Below are 17,614 nucleotides of genomic sequence, written 5' to 3'. Positions count from 1 at the left end.
TGGAAATTTCCGGACCGTGGAAATTCACCCTTTTCCTGGATAGATAGTGACTTGTGCTTATGCTTGGAAGCACTAGCACCACTTTCTCTGCTTCATGGTCTCTTTGAAGACATATTGAAGGGTTAAATGTTGTACAGTAGCTTCTCAAATTTTGCGAGTTTTTAATTCGACGTTTTTTATTTGAACACACAAAAAACAAAACAATTTAAAATTTTGACGGCAGAAACTCGAATTTCGACGTGTTTGAACAGCCCACCAACGTTCAGACAATGTGCACAATCTTGTAAACAGCGTCATTTCTCTTATGTATAAAAGATTAATTATTGTTTATAACTGAATGTCTTTTTTATTGAATTAATGTTTGTGTGCAAAATGGGCAATACAATTCATTAATAATACATAGAATATTAAAACACACAAGGAAATGAGACAGCATTGTTTTCGTTGATTACAAAACCAGTGACTGACTTGGTTCTACATATAAAACTGAAGAAAATAAGACCCTGGTTGTAGCTGTAGTAAAATTAATATGCTTGTTTGAAATAATGTTATTTAATGTAATAAATGGAACAATATAAGTAGCTAACCATTAATGGTAAAGAAGAAATTGAGACTGCGCCAATGTGAAAACATATCGTCGTTACTCAACATAAGAATATGAAAGCAACACTTATTTACTGCTCATATATATTGAAGGGTTAAATGTTTTACTCTGTATAGACAAGCAGAGAGAGAGAGCGAGCAGCCAAACTGCCGGATGTAAACAAACCTTAATTTACCGCGGCTTTGTTGTTGTTTTTTTTATGGTGATTAGCCCACCCGTGCATAGGTCACTGACCCACATTAGGGCCTGAGGGGCAAAAATTTAATACTCCTGTAATAATAATGCAGATAAGTAAAAAAAAAAAATGCTGCCTATCTACCTATTGGACAAACTAAAATCGTTCCGAACCATGGGAGTTTCCGGACCACAGAATGCCGGACTAGAGAGGTACAACCTGTACCCTAAAAATTTTAATAGAATAGTTGCAATTAGATTTGTACTATCCAATGTTCAGTCTTAAATTTTATGTTAGAAGGCATTTAACAGTCTTGTGACCATCTAAATACAGTAGCTTGTCCAGATCGTTTTGCATGATACAGGTAAACCTCTATTTACGATGGGGTTAGGTTCCTGAAAACCCCATTGCCAGTCAAAATATCATAAATCAGGTTACTTATAACATGAGGTGCAATAGAATAGGTTCCTGGCCAGTCAGACATCCATAAAAAAAAAAGAATCCTAGAATACTACTAGCACTACAACACAATTAAACAACACTCACCACATCATTATGAACAAGTTTAGTCGCCATCACATGTCCCCTTGGAGGCTAAGGGAACTCTAAAGTTGTCAAAAAAACAGAGGGAAAGCACTTCACAGTCACTAAAGCAGAGAAAACACTTCACAATCACCAGAGAAAACACTTCACAATCACTAGAGAAAACACTTCACAGTTAGTGTGAAAACATTTCACAATCACTAAAACTGAGTATATGTACTGTACCTGTATAGCACAGAACACTGAAACTTTATAATTTCCAACTGTGAAGAAAATTTTATCAAAAATAATGATACCAGCTGCTGCTCCTCACCTCGTGTTTGTAACAACAGAGGCTAAGCACTTTTCAGTCACACCCACACACACACAAAAAAAAAACAGCAAAAATCACTTCAGTCACCAAAACAGAATACAAAATGAACTTTAGTGATGTCATCCCACTGTAAGGTGGGAAAAAAAAAACTGCTAAATAACAACACTGATGATGGTCGATGAACATTTAGCTCCATTTCTTACACACATGTAACCAAGAAAACACAATGCCTGGACTGTAGTTCACCAGATGGCCACTAGGCAGCGTTCGGGTAGATGATGCCTCAGCTGACAAATGAGGTGAGAGATGCGTTCCATATTCCGAGTTGGCGGAATGATGAACATCGTTAATGTGAGTTTATTTACATTACAAATAGGGAAGTGGTCTTAATATATCAACATCGTTAACGCGAATTATAGATTGGCACATCGTAAATAGAGGTTTTCCTGTATTTATACTAGGTGGGGATGAGGAGCAACTCAGAACCTATGTCTGCGACTACACTCTCAGCTATACTACGTCCTCAGTCTACACTATCACTTTTAGGTAGGGGACCCCCCATAATTTAGACATGTTATTCGTGTGTGTGTGTGTGTGTGTCTATCCGCAAAAGAAACAATGCAAGTTGAAATAAACAAGAGGGTCATAGAGTATTAGGTGCACTGAGGAATGTATTGAGGGAAGAGAAGTGTATCAAGAGACAGATGAGGATGAACTGGGAGGGGGGTTCATAAGACAACATATGGGTGTAAAACATGAAAAGACGAAACTGTAAGGGGTAAAAATGATTACCTTGTAAGCATTGTATGGGTTGAATATGGTGCAGAGAATAAGATATACCCTTCAGAGAGCAGGAGTTTCTCTCAGCTGAATAAAATTTTCTGGTATTAACTGGAATAAGTAACAACTGGTAAAAGTGCCACTGCCCTCTTAAGGGTTGAGCACCGTTTGGCAAGAACTGGGCATGCAATGGCTCCAAAATATATCTGAATTCTGAACCTGTGCCAGTTACCCCTTCACTACGGGGATGCCACTTTTAATAATTTATCTAATTAATACCAGATGGTTTTCTTAAGCAAAGAGGGGAGCTCCTATACAACTGGTTAATAAGAGCTAAGAAGGCACTGCACAAGGGTAGAGATGTTTATGACTGACAACAAAGCTGTTGGGCTCAGATGAACCACTTTTACCTATAGAATCAATGATAGCTACAGTGCAGTACTGTATATCACTTTTACTAAGACTACAAGTGCTATGGCTACCATCATGACCAAATTTTGATTCATCAACAAGAGAATGTAAGGAAAACTGACCTCTGCCTTGGTCCAGTTGATCACCTGGTGCTGTAAATGTGAGCAACACACTGTAGCCAGCTTGTGAAGACTTAAGATCAGTGATTTGAGCAGGAGGCAGTGAATTAGGCTGCTTTCCCGCAGTACGGCCTGCGACACCCAGTGAGGAGACTGTGAAGGATCCTGGGTCATCCAGCAGCTCAGTTGGGATGATCAACTTACTCCCACAACAAGCTTGATCTGAAAATTTAAAATTAAATTGGGTTTTCTTTGTATTTAATGGTTGTAAAGTCACAAGCATTGCTATTGACATATGTCGAGACTGGAAACTTCCCAAAGTACTGCATCAGATACTGCTACATTATATAATTTATTATTCATAAAATTAACCAAACTAACCTACATAACCTAACCTAAATCTTTTAATAATATTTAGGTGAAGTTCAAGTTTAGTTAGGTTAATTTAGGCTGGAGCACTAATTTTGTTTGGTCATTGAGAATGTACAAAGCAGGGGTACCAAACTGATGCCAGCACTCCGACACATCTCTTACCAAGAGAGATTAGAACATCTTCAACTGCCATTATAGACGGGCAAGAAGTGATTTAATACATTTATAATCATCTCAAAGAACATCGCCCAGTCAAAGTGTCCATACTTGGAGCCCCACTAGATGACACAGCCTCAAGTTGAAGAAGCCACAAGTACTGTATAGAGAATTGTTTGAATGAACTTCGTTCGAACTCATTTAAGGAGAGTTTTGACCAACACTGGCACATGCTGTTACTTTGCTACCTGTGAGGATGATGGTGGCAGAACATGGCACTGACCTGTGACAGGAGCAGAACCAGCAGCAAGTCCTAGGAGACGCGCTTGACCGCCGTTGTCTGTGGCAGTCACTGTGATACTGACATCAACATTTACATTCAGCCCCACCAAGTAGGCCGAGTATATTCCGTCATTGCCTGTTGTGTCACCTGCAGTAAAACTAGTCTGTAGGCATCACTAACATACTGTTTACAGTAACAAATTTATCCAGCATTCTTTTTTAAAAAGTATTATCTTATTGACGAATAAAATAAGTTCCCAAAGGCTCTTCACAACAATATTTTCAGAAATTTGCATCACTTTTTATATAACATCGATGCAAATAAAACAAGCAAGGGTTAAATTACAACTACCATTACTGTACCTGTAACTCTAAAGTGTACATAAGTTCTCCAAGAAATTATTGCTGTTTATCTGAAAATAAAATCTACAGTACCATTTTACTGTGTTTGTCAGGAGTTTTATGAGGCCATCAACTAGTATCTTGGCTCTCTTATTATATACTACAGTACAGTACACACTCATTCACATTACAATATTAACTTTTGCATTCATTACATACTAAATATTTTTAGTTAGCTTTATCTACTTCTTTCTGCACGAGTATACATTAAGATGTACAGTACCGTACTTTGTCAAAGGGAAGTGTATTGCACAAATTTGTGAGAAGATTGTCCTAAGATTACCTTCAGTGTTTCAGTACAGTAATTTGGATAACCTACAATTCCTATCTGTTAAAAAAGGAGACAACGAGTGCAAAAATTACTCACCTCCAATACCATTGTCATAAAGCTTCAGGGTGACAGTCTCTCCATTTTTATGAGTAATAACAGCTGTCACATTAGCATGTAATACATGACGCCACATCTGTGTCACCTATGTCAACATTTTGAGCATTAGAATTTTACATTTAAGACTTGGAGCAACATACTATATGCCATAAATATCACAATAATTTATACTTCATTTAGCATAAAAGGATAAAGTCCTGTAGCACTATATTAACAAGAAAACACTTGAAAAGTGGTACAGTACAAGTAGCCTCACCATCACAAAGAGTGTGGGGACAGATGTTGTGGTGTAGATCAAGTTACTCAGTCCATCAGTTGACCACACCAGTACATGGAAACTGCTCATGTTTGTTTTTGGTGTCGCTAACAAAGAAGTATTTACGGATGTGACCGAAAATAGTCTTGATACATTCACGAAGTAGTTCCCATCCTGTAAAGAATCTCATTTAATAAAAACACTTTTGCTCTGATTTATAACTGTAAAATATATACGTTTAAAATTTTGTTCTCTATAAATTATTACCAGTTACCTGTAGACTTTCAAATTTGGAGACCAGGCTTGTATATGTTGTACTATCACCGGTATGTATGCTATTTGCTGGACCAGTAATTGCAACATTATAGAAAGTTGGGTTTTCACTAGTGCTGTGAAGTACTTCAATTAGAAAATCTGATTCATATTGTGTGCTGTTGGCAACAGGAAGGATCATAAGACACTGCAAAGAAGAACAACTCTGCTTTGCAACCTGGAATAAAAAAAGTACTGTAGGTTATCCATAAAGAAATTTTTAAAGTTTCTATACAGTACTGTACAGTATATAAATATTGACTAAAAATATTAATTAAACATATTAAGACTGTTGCAGTTACATCCATTTCAACTCTATCCAGTCAAGTGGCAAATCCAGTGGGGCTAAGGGAGCTTCAGGTACCCCACCCCATGACCCATTCTATTACACAGTGCATGAAATAAAAGAATCATATATTGATCATCTATTCTCTTTAACAATTACAACCCACAGAACCCTAAAACACCTAAAATGTGGTTCATTGTGTTTTATGTTAGGTTAAGAACTACTTCCACCTCACTAGTCACCTCCATACAAACATACTGAATATTTTAATTACTATTTCACCACTTCACTTACTAATACCTTCCACATTCTGTGGTACAGATAAATTCTGGTGCCACTACATGCCAAAGGTGGTTAACAGAGACGTGACCGACTGCTCAAAGGCTAACAGACGATCAGTGGCAAAGAGGATAAATGCAAAAGTAAAATAAATGTACAGAAACAGATTAACTGATAAAACAAGAGCACAGGGAGTGGGTGTAAAGAAAAAATAACCAGACAATAATAACAACAGAGGTGACGATGGCAAGGTTGGTGTCAGTGTTGTCGTGATCACGTTGACTGCTAGTCTATTTAACTAATGATTCTTATTAAACTCCACGACCGCAAAACATGAATGGGTTAGCGACCCCTAAGAAGTGTTTTCCCCCATAGACGCTACACTTGTGTTTCCCTCCCAGTGTCCCAAGACAGTTATCAATGCATTGTTTATTCCACTTTCTCCTGGGAAGCTCAATCTTGAATTAGTCTATGTAAATCAACTCAAGTAATTTGCCAGACCTTTGTCAACTGAGGGTCATCTTTGAATGAGTAACAGTTAGTTTGTTTGTAATTATTGTCATTGCGTGAGTAGCGATCACTGGCAACTCAGGGATATATATACCCGCACATCACGCAGGGCGAGCGTCCCCTGACGCTCTCCAATGTTTCTCAGGTATTGGGTAGCCATTCAGTTTGATTCAATTGTAGTGAATATCAGTGTTCATCAGAGCTCATGCTTCAACAGTTGAATTGTCATTCACCCAGTGTAAGAAGTAATGACGTAAATATGTCTGTCGTTTAGACCAGAGATTTGTTTGTGTGTCATGCTTCGTCCCCTGACGCTCTCCAATGTTTCTCCAGATCCCCTTGTGATTCTTGCATCACTCAACAACTGCCCCGGATGTAGTAGAAACCCAGCAGGGTTCATATATGAAACGATGGCACCGATGCGGCCTGATTAATATGCTCCACTGCCTCGTGGTGCCCGACCCCAGACTCGCCATGTGTCTGGCTACCACCGACCATAACAACGGCCTTTGAGCCCCAGTGCTCTACTCCGGGACCCTCCCTGGAAGTTATATGTCCACAGAGAGTGTTGTAACATGTATGTTAGGGATAATTAGTTGAAAATAATTATCCCATGTTGGGTAGTGGACCCATGTATCGGCTGGTTTCAGTATTAACGTGTATGTTGAGTAAAGTCTTGTATCTGTACTGTAATGCCACGTACCACCAGTAGGTGTGAGAAGTACAGTAATCTACAAGGAGTGCCATGTACTATGTATTGTGAGTAGGGCCAAGGAACTTGTCCTGCTATGTATGTAATGTAACACCAGTAAGGTTGTGTGCAGCAAGAGTGTAAGATCTGAGTAATTACTGTTGAGTAAAGAAATAAGAAAATAAGTAAAGAAGAAAGTACCGAGTCTGCAATAAGCCCAGGAGTTGAGCCTGGTAGTTATATGCTAATAATGTATCTTTTTCCCATTGATTTCATATTAATAAACTTGTTTTTTGAGTACTTTAGGTGTATTCATTTCTCCCACAGTATTTTACCTTTATTTCCGTCCAAGTGACTTGATACCAGAATTACCATATACTGTACCCATGTGCCTAGACCCTCGACCATGCTACCAAAAGAATGACCATGCTACCAAAAGAATGACCATGCTACCAAAAGAATGTCCATGCTTCCAAAAGAATGTCCATGCTACCAAAAAGAACTGAGTAAGAATAAGAACTAGAACAAGAGAAGTAAGTAAGATAAGGGTGGCGTAGGTGTTGGAAAACACGCGCCCTTGCAGTGTGATGACCAAAAACTTTGTTTTCTTTGAAAACAGATTCAAGTTAATTATGGTTCAAAACATAATTTTCCAAAATAATATAATTATGAACACTACACTGTTAAATTAATACTTTATATACATGCAGATGCAACAATGTACAATGTCTCTGGTTAGTTAAATGACATCTGTAAGAAGAGCGGATTATACAGTAATTCATGAACAGGGTACTGTACAGTCTAATTCATGAACAGGGTACTGTACAGTCTAATTCATGAACAGGGTACTGTACAGTCTAATTCATGAACAGGGTACTCTAATTCATGAACAGGGTACTGTAGTATTCTTATTATGGTACTGTACAGTCTAATTCATGAACAGGGTACTGTACAGTCTAATTCATGAACAGGGTACTGTACAGTATTCTTATTATGGAACGTCAAGCTCGCAAGTTTCAAGAGAAGCTTCACACTGGAGAAATGAAAAAGAATTATGAATGAAGGAAATAAAAACTTGTGATGAGAGTTAAAAACCTGACCAGTATAACGTAAAGTCCTGCATTAAACATGGTAGGATAAAATGTGTACGGAGTCTGATGGTCAGTCAGACAAAAATGAAAACACATGATGAACTTTCCCCCTCAAAAATAATCCTGAGATCTGAATACAGCAGTTATCTCTAACAAAGTGGTTAAATTAGGGAAGAAATGTGAAAATAAGCCATGCCCCCTCAGGATCACAGTAAAGGATTAGAAAAAAGTAGGAAAGAGTCAGAATCAAACCTTTCAGAACACTCATAAGTCTAGACTACACAGTAATGTAGATGAAAACCCCCACAAAATTTCTGACGAGTTTGAAGCAGAGAGAGAGTAATATACCTCTTAGCTGAAACAATCTAATACCCAGAATTGAACTTTGCTAGAAAATTTTCCAGAAATTTCTCTCAATTCCGGGTCTGTGAATGATTTTCCAAGGTTAAAAATCAGGCGCATTTTCTGGAAAATTCGGATAAAAATTCTTATGCATCATATCCTCTTTGCCACTGGTTAGCTCTCTCACTAGTCAGTCAGTTATTTCTCTGTTACGTACTGTTGGCAAGTACTGTACTGTACTAGGCATGCACAGGCTCTAGACTGTACCAGAGCATATGCTAGTGTTGGCAAAATCTGTCCTTAAATAAGCTCACACACTGCCATCACAAAGTTTTCTGGCAGTCTATTCCAAGAGTTCAAAACTCTGACTCCAAAGAAATTAGCCCTGACAGTATTCTGTACTAATGGCTTCTTTAACCTGAGGCTGTGGTGGCCTCTAGTGGGGTGGGCAACCACCAGTTCCAGATATGAACACTTAATTGAGTAATGGCCTCTGAGACTCTCAGGGGCCATTACTCAGCTGGAGCATATCCAACAATATCAAGGGAAGGGGGGTTGAAGTCTGACCAATATAATGGGCATTTTGAGGCCATGTGCACTTGATATTAGGAGATATTCTGAGGTCAAGAGTAATTACTTCTTACTATATAAAAATGCATCTTGAAGGCTCTGAAGTGCTTATAAACTTCTATTAAATCACCCCTTGGCTGTCTATAGTGTACCTAAGTTAAGCAACTGCAAGCATTCTAACCTCTTAACCCTTAAGCCCCGGGTTAGGGTGCTGCTGGCAGTACCCCTCCCCCCCCTCCCCCTTCGGGATTAAATCGAGAAAAAAAATAAACTTTTCCAAAAATAATAAAAATAAATAAAATGGCGGGAGGTTTACATTTGAGAGATAGTTTGACATCAGTATTCTTTATGAGTACTGTACCAATTGCCTAGAATAACATACTCAACATAAAACTAACAATGATCCAAAGATTTGTAGGAAAAACATCTATTGACTTACCACAACAATTGAGTTTCCCCCAAGTGTAAGCAAATGTTCCATCAGAGTTTCATAATTGCTCACAGACTGAAACACATAATCAGCATTGCCAACTTGAAACTTGTCCAATTTATTGAACACAGTGAGGACAGAGGTGCCGGGTACAATGGTGGCAAGGTCGTCGTACATATTTTGGGGGACCGTTGTGTTACATGGGTAAAGTATGGGCACTACTCGATGGCCCTTTGCTGCTGATACCACAGCTGGATTTGGAGTATATTCTGACAGGTTCTCAGTCACCAGTGCAATTGTACCTCGTCCAACTGTTTCAAGTATCTGGAGGCCACAAGGATGGGTAAGTTATATGAAGGAATCAAACATACAGAATTGAACAGTTATATTTTATCAATGAAATTAACAGTATTAATTTATTAGTATTTATCAATGAATATAAAAAAGTTGTATTTCATTATTGCATCAGACAGTTACATTTTATCACAGGATTAAATATTTAGTCTGGTAAGGCCAGGTACAGTACATAAGGCTGGATTTGGTTGACTTATTTTGTCTGTTTTAGAAGATATGGATTTGGAATTACTTCAAAAGAAAATCAAAGGAAAATAAAAAATGTGTAAGTTCCATTCTCAGAGTGGTGAAGGCTGTTCTTAGGGTAAGATGTGCCTCTTCTTTAAAAATCTCTAGAATATCTAGTCTAGGTATTTAAGAATGGTACAATGTTACTCTACCTAGCAACAGAAATTAAATTCACAGATAGACAGTGGTAAATCATAGCCAGCCAATGAGAGGACAGTATGGTGTCGAGGGAATTTTGGGAATGGAGCACTGCTGATGTGGCGTGAGGCGACTAGGATAAACTATACATATATTGTACTCTTGAGGCATTAAAGTGGAAGAGGAACATCATAACAAAACTCATCTGTTACAGCTAGAAGAGTGAATGAATTCTTGCTTGGAAGAGACAAAAATCAACAAAAACTTACTGATTACACATAAAATTTATTACATTTACAAAACACTTACATCTGCTGCCTTTGAAATTCCTATTAAAAGATTCTTGTTGCCACTTGGGATAAGAAGATTCTTGATAACACTAGTCAGAGCCTGTCTGTTGGCGACAGTGTCAAGAGTCAAAAGGGGATATCCGTCAACCCAATTATTATTAAAGATGACAAGGCCCACTTTGGTATTATTCGTTGCTATCATCTCAATGAACTGACATACAGAGTCCCGCAAGAAGTCCCACCTCGAGGGCACCTGAAATTAAGAAGAAAGAAATGGTACAGTATTATTCATACCATATGTGTGCATGTCTACAAACAATTTGTGTGTGTATTTGTGGATGTAATATTATTTGTGTGTATTTGTGTATGTAATTTTGTCTGTGTGTGTGTACAGTAATACAGTATGTGATATTTTAAGTAAATGGTCTGGGTTCATGTTATCTATCTTGTTCAGAACTTTAAATGCTTATAGAAGATGTACACAATATAGTCTTGGTTTAAAAGCTGTTAGTCCCATAATCTTTAGTATAACTGCACATTCAAGAGGTTTCACTTTACAAATAACTGTAGTCATCATGGGTTGCATTTCTTCTAGTGATGTTGTGCCTTTCTGTAATGTGTAGCCTCCACATCCATATACTGTTTTGTACTGTATAATAATCAAGGTGGGAATGTGTAAGTACAGTATTTTGGAGAGATGAATCATGTGCAAACTTGATGATGTGGCTCAAAACACATCAATCTATGTGACTGATGTATACCCTTCAGGACCTTTCTTAAGGCTGACTCTACTCCATTAAGAACCACTGTGACTCTTGCCCTCTGAGCCAATGTTTAATAAATCACTTCCATTATTTTGCCAAGACTTATTTTCTTTACCAGCTTTAAGCATGGGAATTTCCTGCAAGCATTAGATATGCCACGTACTGTACATCAAGTGGAAAACCTTGGTCCCTATAGTCCAGTCACTATTTCCAGGAATGTGAGCAAATTTTTTTTAAAGTAAGAGGTAAACTCCATGAAACTGTGTCATCTGGTGGTGGATGAGTCTCAAAGTTTACTAAAAAAAATACATAGACTTTTCTGAGTTTACATAAACTAGTCAAAAGTTTTCTCTTGAACTTCTTCTACCTGTACATTGCAGTATACTTCTCTTCTCCAACATATTGTACAATAACAATATCTCATGTTTCATGGTGCTGTATAGCTACATCACTTCATGGCATCTACCAATAGTGTAAATGTCTAAAATATACAGAGTTGTCTTACCACTAATAAAATTCTGATGATAATTAAAACTAGATTGAACATCACAGTAAACATGCAGAGCTTGTTAACTGTCATCAAGTACAGCCTAGGATGTCTCTATGTCATAAACAAATCACTTCTTAACCAACCCTACAACATAACAAAAGAGGTACACACTCTTCTATAGGGCTAGTTGTTCAGTTACTTCCTGTTACCAACTTTACTCAAATTCACTTTTTCATCGACACTTATCAAACTGTATTTATCCCTCCCACTCACAGGTGTCGAAACAATGTGGGCACTAGGGGTCACATCAACCACAATTACCAACCTACAGTCAGTGCCCCTCAGAAGTCAACAACGTGTGCCTCATTTCTTAATACACTACAGTATGATCATCGGTCTGTGCCTTCATATCCTCATAATAATTCAATACTTATTTATTTAATCAAGAAACTTTAGTTAAGAGTCTCTCCTCTCCCCCTCTTACATTACCAGGTACAGGTACATTACACACCTGCCCCATGGTAGAACTGTAGTCCAGCACAAACACTATGATATCGCCCGGTTCAGCTTTTACCACTGAAAAACTTGTATCCTGGAATGTGTTCTGTGAAGACCTGGAAGAAAAACAAAAAAACAAATTCTTACTTAAGTTCACCGAAAACAAGTTTATATATATTTACACTTTAGTTTAGAAACATCAAGGTATCAAACTTTTACATAAGTTCAGAGGGAAAAAGATTATGATCTTTTATATATTTTCAGAGACATCCATTTACAATAAATTGAGGTTAAAAAAACAAGATTTCACACTTTTACAGCAATTCACTAATTTAGGAAAGGGTTTCTTTCGTAAAAAAACCTTTTGGAAATCAGTTATTCATAAATCAAATCAAATTTTCCCTGTTCCCATTATAAAGGACAAAGAAAATAATCCTACAACATTTTAAAAGTGCAGTACTACATAATATGTTTGTAATGATAATTTTTGGTGCAGACAGTGATTATAAACCAATAATAAACATAACTGAAATGCAGTGGAGCACACTGAAGTTACAGCACCACTGATTGTGAGGCTGTGAGGACCAGCCAGACATGTGGTTTTACCGGTACAGTAATTTGTCTTATACAGTTGTTGCTATTAGAGAGACTTGCATACAGTATTAGTCTAGAATTATAATTATTATTATTATTGTAGAAAGTTCCCCCTCAGCAGAACTTGTGCCCCCCACCCAATTACACCTCAGGATCTGTCCATCATGAACCCATGTATGCCCAGTACTATTACCAACAGTACTCAATAATGGGACCAACCACATAGCAAGAGAGTAAAGTGACCAAGTTGGCACAGAGGATAAGTAAAGGTACACACTCATGGCAACCCATGTACAGTACAGTATTTATGGACAGTAAATAATGCTGACCAACAGATAAAAAAGAAATATACAGTACTGTACTTACGATTTCATGTCTTGGTGCCAACTGATAACCTCCATAGTACTGAGTTGATTACAGAGAACGTTGTGTTTGGTCGGGGGTAGTCTGTCATGGTCACTCGTATCACAAAACTTCACCACCTACAAGACAATTTATTCCACTTAACAGAGTATTAACCTGACTCTGATAAATAACACAGTAGTACTGAGTGTGAGCTCATTCATGGCTAGACTTGACCAACACTGGAGCAGGTTCTGATATATTCAGGAGCCAGTTTATGCCCAGTACGTGCCAACAGTGCATAACAGACGTGACCGACCGCCCAAGTGGCTAAAAAGCCAATTAGTAGTGAAGAGGGTAAAAGTATATAAAAAAAGTAAGAGTACATACTGTACTTGCCAACAGTGTAAAGTATAACTGAGAACAAACTGACTGCCTGACTAGTTAGTGAGCTGACCAGTAACAAATAAAATAAAATAAAGTAATATAAATAAAAAATGGTTTAGAAGACATACTGAGTCGAGGAATGGTGCAGCAAGGAGAGATGAAGTAACATTGTCATTGGACATCAGGTCAGGTGTGAAGCTACAGTCCTTCTCCACATTGTTTGTACACTGACTACTGTAAAAAATTATAAATGTAGCTTAGAATAAGAGAGATTGAACAAGTAAAATTTTCTGCATATACAGTATACTGTACAGTACAGTATATGTTACACTAAATATGACTAATAGCTAATAACTACAGTTTAGAATTCAGTCTGATTCCTACTGTACTGTATTTTCACAACTAGTTCTAACCTGAATGTGCCAGAGATTTTTTCATCACTACAGTAATTGGGATTAAAGACACCAACAGCTGTATGGTAGGTTGAAGGATAGATGGGGTCACTGGGGTGGCCATACTCCTCGAACACACCCCATCTGAACTTGGCCCACTCGTGCACCAATAATTTACCTGTGGAAGATAAACTTGGGTTGACATGTTCCTCTCCTTCCTTTCTCCTCATCAAGCCCAAGACACCTCAGGTTTCTCTGAATTACATAACAAAGAAATACAATATACATTTCAGGAGAAGAATTATAGGAACTGTAATTGCTTCAGTATTATAATGGACAACAAAGTGGTTATATAATATGTTATTTCCTCTATTACAACAATGACGTGCCTTGTTAATATATTTTTGCTAAGTTACTTGTCATACTAAATTTTTTCAAATGAATGGTCGGGGGGCGTCTGAAGTAGTCTGAGAATATCTTCCCAGGACACACACTTACCATCTGGCTTGTGTGGCAGTGTTCCTGTTGGCATTCCTGATAAACTTATTTGATAAAGGTTGTATAAATCTTTGATTTAAACTACCGGTGCAAACATTTTACAGTCACTTAGGTTACGTTATGTCAGATTAGGTAAGGCAAGGTTTGGTGAGGTCCGGTAAGGTTAGGTAAGATAGAGATATCTTCGTAGACCGCATGCTATACAGTAGTAGCACCAACAATTCTATATTAACAGTCATGTTTTAAAATAATTCTTTGGGTAAAATTATCGTTTCGGTCATCCACCTATTTGGAAGTAGGTCAGAATCGTTAAAAAATCACACAAGAAACCATAGGAAAAACATAATTTCAACCTAACTTACCTCTCTCAGATGGTGGTAACTTAAAATCCTAAAATTCGTTGGATACCCGAAACGATATAATCATTCTTTGAGCATTATATACATACAATATATATTTAACATACAACATACTGTATATACTGTACCAGTAACATTTCCCTAGTGCATCACAATATACAGTACCTGAAGATTTCACAGAGGTGTTGGAGAGAATGAAGTTATGAGAGAAGTAGATAAAGTCTCCAGGTTGGCCACAGCGACGAGGTTGTTGTGTCCACGGGTTGTCTTTGAAGAGCACATGCGTTGGTCCAATCCTCAGGTGACTATCAGCCCAACCCAGCCCCATGGAGTTGGTACTAATGTCCGTAACGCCATCACACGCCCACGTTTCAGGAACCACAATTGTCACGTCACCAAAGTATACTTTGTTGTTTGTTGCATTGAACAGTAATGAAGAACCATTTGCAATCATATCCTGTTAGGAATAAGTCAGATGAAAACCTAATGTGGATACACAGAGTGATATAGAACTATATAAATAAAGCCAATAAAATAATTACAATAGTGTATTCATATTATTCTCGGTAATAGTAGAACAAAAGGCTAACACCAGAAGCCTTTCGAATTCGTTCATTTTTTCCACAATGTTTGGTTGATTGTAAGAACAGTAATAAAATCCACTCAACAACAATTGCCTTTAATATACGATGAAAAATTGATTGTATGGCAGTAATTTCATGTCTCTACGTGCTTTATAGACAAAGAACTAAATTATTTACCGTAAATGTGGTGCCATGTGTAGCTACTGATTGTAGGGGTATCGAGATATTAATGTTGTCTAGCACTCAGGATGGAAGGAAACTCTAATGTGGTTTTCTTGTATACTTTTACTTTTTTTATCCTCTTCGCCACTGATCGGCTTGTTAGCCGCTTGGGCGATCGGTCACGTCTCTTTTCCTTTATATTCTTCACCAAAAGGTCGGCTCGCTAGCCGCCCGGGCGATCGGTCACGTCTCTGTCACGCACTGTTGGCAAATACTGGGCATGCACCGGCTCCTGAATGTACCTGAACCCGCTCCAGTGTTGGTCAAGTCTTCTTGAAAGAGCTCACACTCGGTGCCGTCACAACACTCTCTGGTAGATTGTTCCAAGAGTTTACAACCCTCACTCCGAAAAAGTTTGCCCTCACGGTTTTCTGGACTTGCGGCTTCTTCAATCTTGAGCTGTGACCCCTTGTGGGGCGAGCGTCCGCCAGCTCCAAGTAAGGACACTCAACTGAGTAGTGCCCCCTGAGATGCTTATAAACCTCAACTAGGTCCCCCCTTGCCCGTCTGTAGTATAAGCTAGGCAAGTTCAGGCGCTCCAATCTCTCAGGGTAGCTGAGATGCCGAAGTGCAGGCACCAGTTTGGTGGCCCTCCTTTGAACATTTTCAACCAACTGACAGTCCCTAGCATATCTCGGGGACCAGATGGGGTGACAGTACTCCAGATGGGGAAGCACTTCACTCCTGAAGATCGTCACGAGGGACGGACCGTCTAGATATCTGAACGACCTTCTTATAAGACCCAATAATTTATTTGCCTGATTTACCTTCTTCTCACAATGGCCCGAGAACTTCAGCTCATTGTCAACATACACACCTAGGTCCTTCTCACACACAGTCTCAACTAGCACAGTCTGGTGCTGGAGGTGCCAGCGTGGAGCTTGCTGGAGGAGGTGTTGCTTGTTCAGGACGATGGGCAGAATGAGAGTTGGTTGGTGAGGAAGCTCAGAGAAGGACAGCTGGTGGGTCGCCATGCTCGCTGGCGGGAGCGAGGACCGCCAGGCAGGCGAGGAGAAGCGAAGGCCGCCAGGCAGCGGCAGAGGAGGAGGTGTTGCTTGTTGTAGAAGAATGGTCAGAATGAATCTCAATGGAGAGACAGAGCTTATATACCCAGCAGCAGCCGCCATGAGTCATGTTGGGAAAACCCAGAAAGTCGCCGGTGACTGGTTCCGTTGCTAAGATACGGTAACATCTGGTTGGTTGCTAGGGAAGGCGGCACATTGGAATGCGATACGCAGTTTGTAGGGGAGACGTCCACTACATGATCTTCTCGCCTGCCTGCGAACTCAATGCTTCGCTCACGTTCTAAACTACTGTATAGCCGCGCAGTGTTCAAACCCAAAGCGCGCCAGCACCTATAAAGTGCCCTAGGGAAAAAGGATGAATTTCTCTAATTTAATTAATATTATAGTTTTATTCTTAACAAGAGAGCGTGGGCTAATATTGAGAAGTTTATGAAAACGCAAAAGCAGCATCGTCTTATAATCCTTAGCTTATAGGCTATTTAGGGCTTACCATTTTTCAGTATTTTGGCCAACTCTCCCTATCCTCGAAACCTATGCGGGGGTGGGGGGTTAACCCTTCCTGGACCTGTATACTGCTCGTTGGTGACCGGTGAAACATTTTCTCACATTTATTCAGTTAAGGCTGTTGGAGGTATGCTTTATCCCAGTTATTTACCCAAAAATAGTAAGGCAAGCAGCCATAAGTTTATTGGGTGAATTAGAACCTGCATGTGTTGCTCTGGCTTGCGTCTGCAAGTTTTAAATTCCGTTTGCATTTATCAGTTAGAAGTAAAAATCATGTGGGTGGGTGGTTATGGTAAAGTTTTATTTATGATGATATTGATTTGTTTCTTAATAATCATGTGTTTATGATCATGATGTGTTTACTATAATGTTGTGGTGTTTGTTAATATTTACTTAATAATTATGTAGTGGTGCTGATGATCATGTAGTGGTGCTTATGATCATGTTGTAATCATTGATGTTTGTTAATAATCATGTGGTGTTTATGATCATGTGATGTTTGTTAATGATATGGTGGTGTTTATGATCATGTATGATTGTAGTCACTTGTAGTGTTTATGAACTTTACGATCATATGTTTGTTATTGATCATGTGGTTGTGATCATCATGATGTTGTGGTGTTCATGAGCACG

At 38.6% G+C, this 17,614-nt stretch overlaps 1 protein-coding gene across 2 annotated transcripts in view; it reads right to left on the bottom strand.

The window, feature by feature from the left end:
* The window catches only part of LOC121872876 (calcium-activated chloride channel regulator 1-like), a 37,358-nt gene that overhangs the window by 4,693 nt on the left and 15,051 nt on the right, over window positions 1-17,614 (bottom strand). For both annotated transcript variants that reach the window (XM_042375945.1, XM_042375944.1), the window contains exons 2-13: window positions 14,812-15,103; window positions 13,811-13,967; window positions 13,526-13,631; window positions 13,035-13,150; window positions 12,088-12,190; window positions 10,342-10,575; window positions 9,322-9,636; window positions 5,076-5,291; window positions 4,802-4,975; window positions 4,525-4,630; window positions 3,757-3,903; window positions 2,949-3,167 (exon numbers count right to left, since the gene is read on the bottom strand). In XM_042375945.1, coding sequence (XP_042231879.1) covers window positions 2,949-3,167; window positions 3,757-3,903; window positions 4,525-4,630; window positions 4,802-4,975; window positions 5,076-5,291; window positions 9,322-9,636; window positions 10,342-10,575; window positions 12,088-12,190; window positions 13,035-13,150; window positions 13,526-13,631; window positions 13,811-13,967; window positions 14,812-15,103 — 2,185 coding nt within the window. The remainder of the gene's footprint in view (window positions 1-2,948; window positions 3,168-3,756; window positions 3,904-4,524; window positions 4,631-4,801; window positions 4,976-5,075; window positions 5,292-9,321; window positions 9,637-10,341; window positions 10,576-12,087; window positions 12,191-13,034; window positions 13,151-13,525; window positions 13,632-13,810; window positions 13,968-14,811; window positions 15,104-17,614) is intronic.

Source organism: Homarus americanus, unplaced genomic scaffold (assembly GCF_018991925.1).
Source record: "Homarus americanus isolate GMGI-L3 unplaced genomic scaffold, GMGI_Hamer_2.0 scaffold11022, whole genome shotgun sequence".
Classification (NCBI taxonomy): domain Eukaryota; kingdom Metazoa; phylum Arthropoda; class Malacostraca; order Decapoda; family Nephropidae; genus Homarus; species Homarus americanus.
Note: the sequence above shows the minus strand (reverse complement) of the source record. Positions and strands in the feature narration are given on the sequence as shown.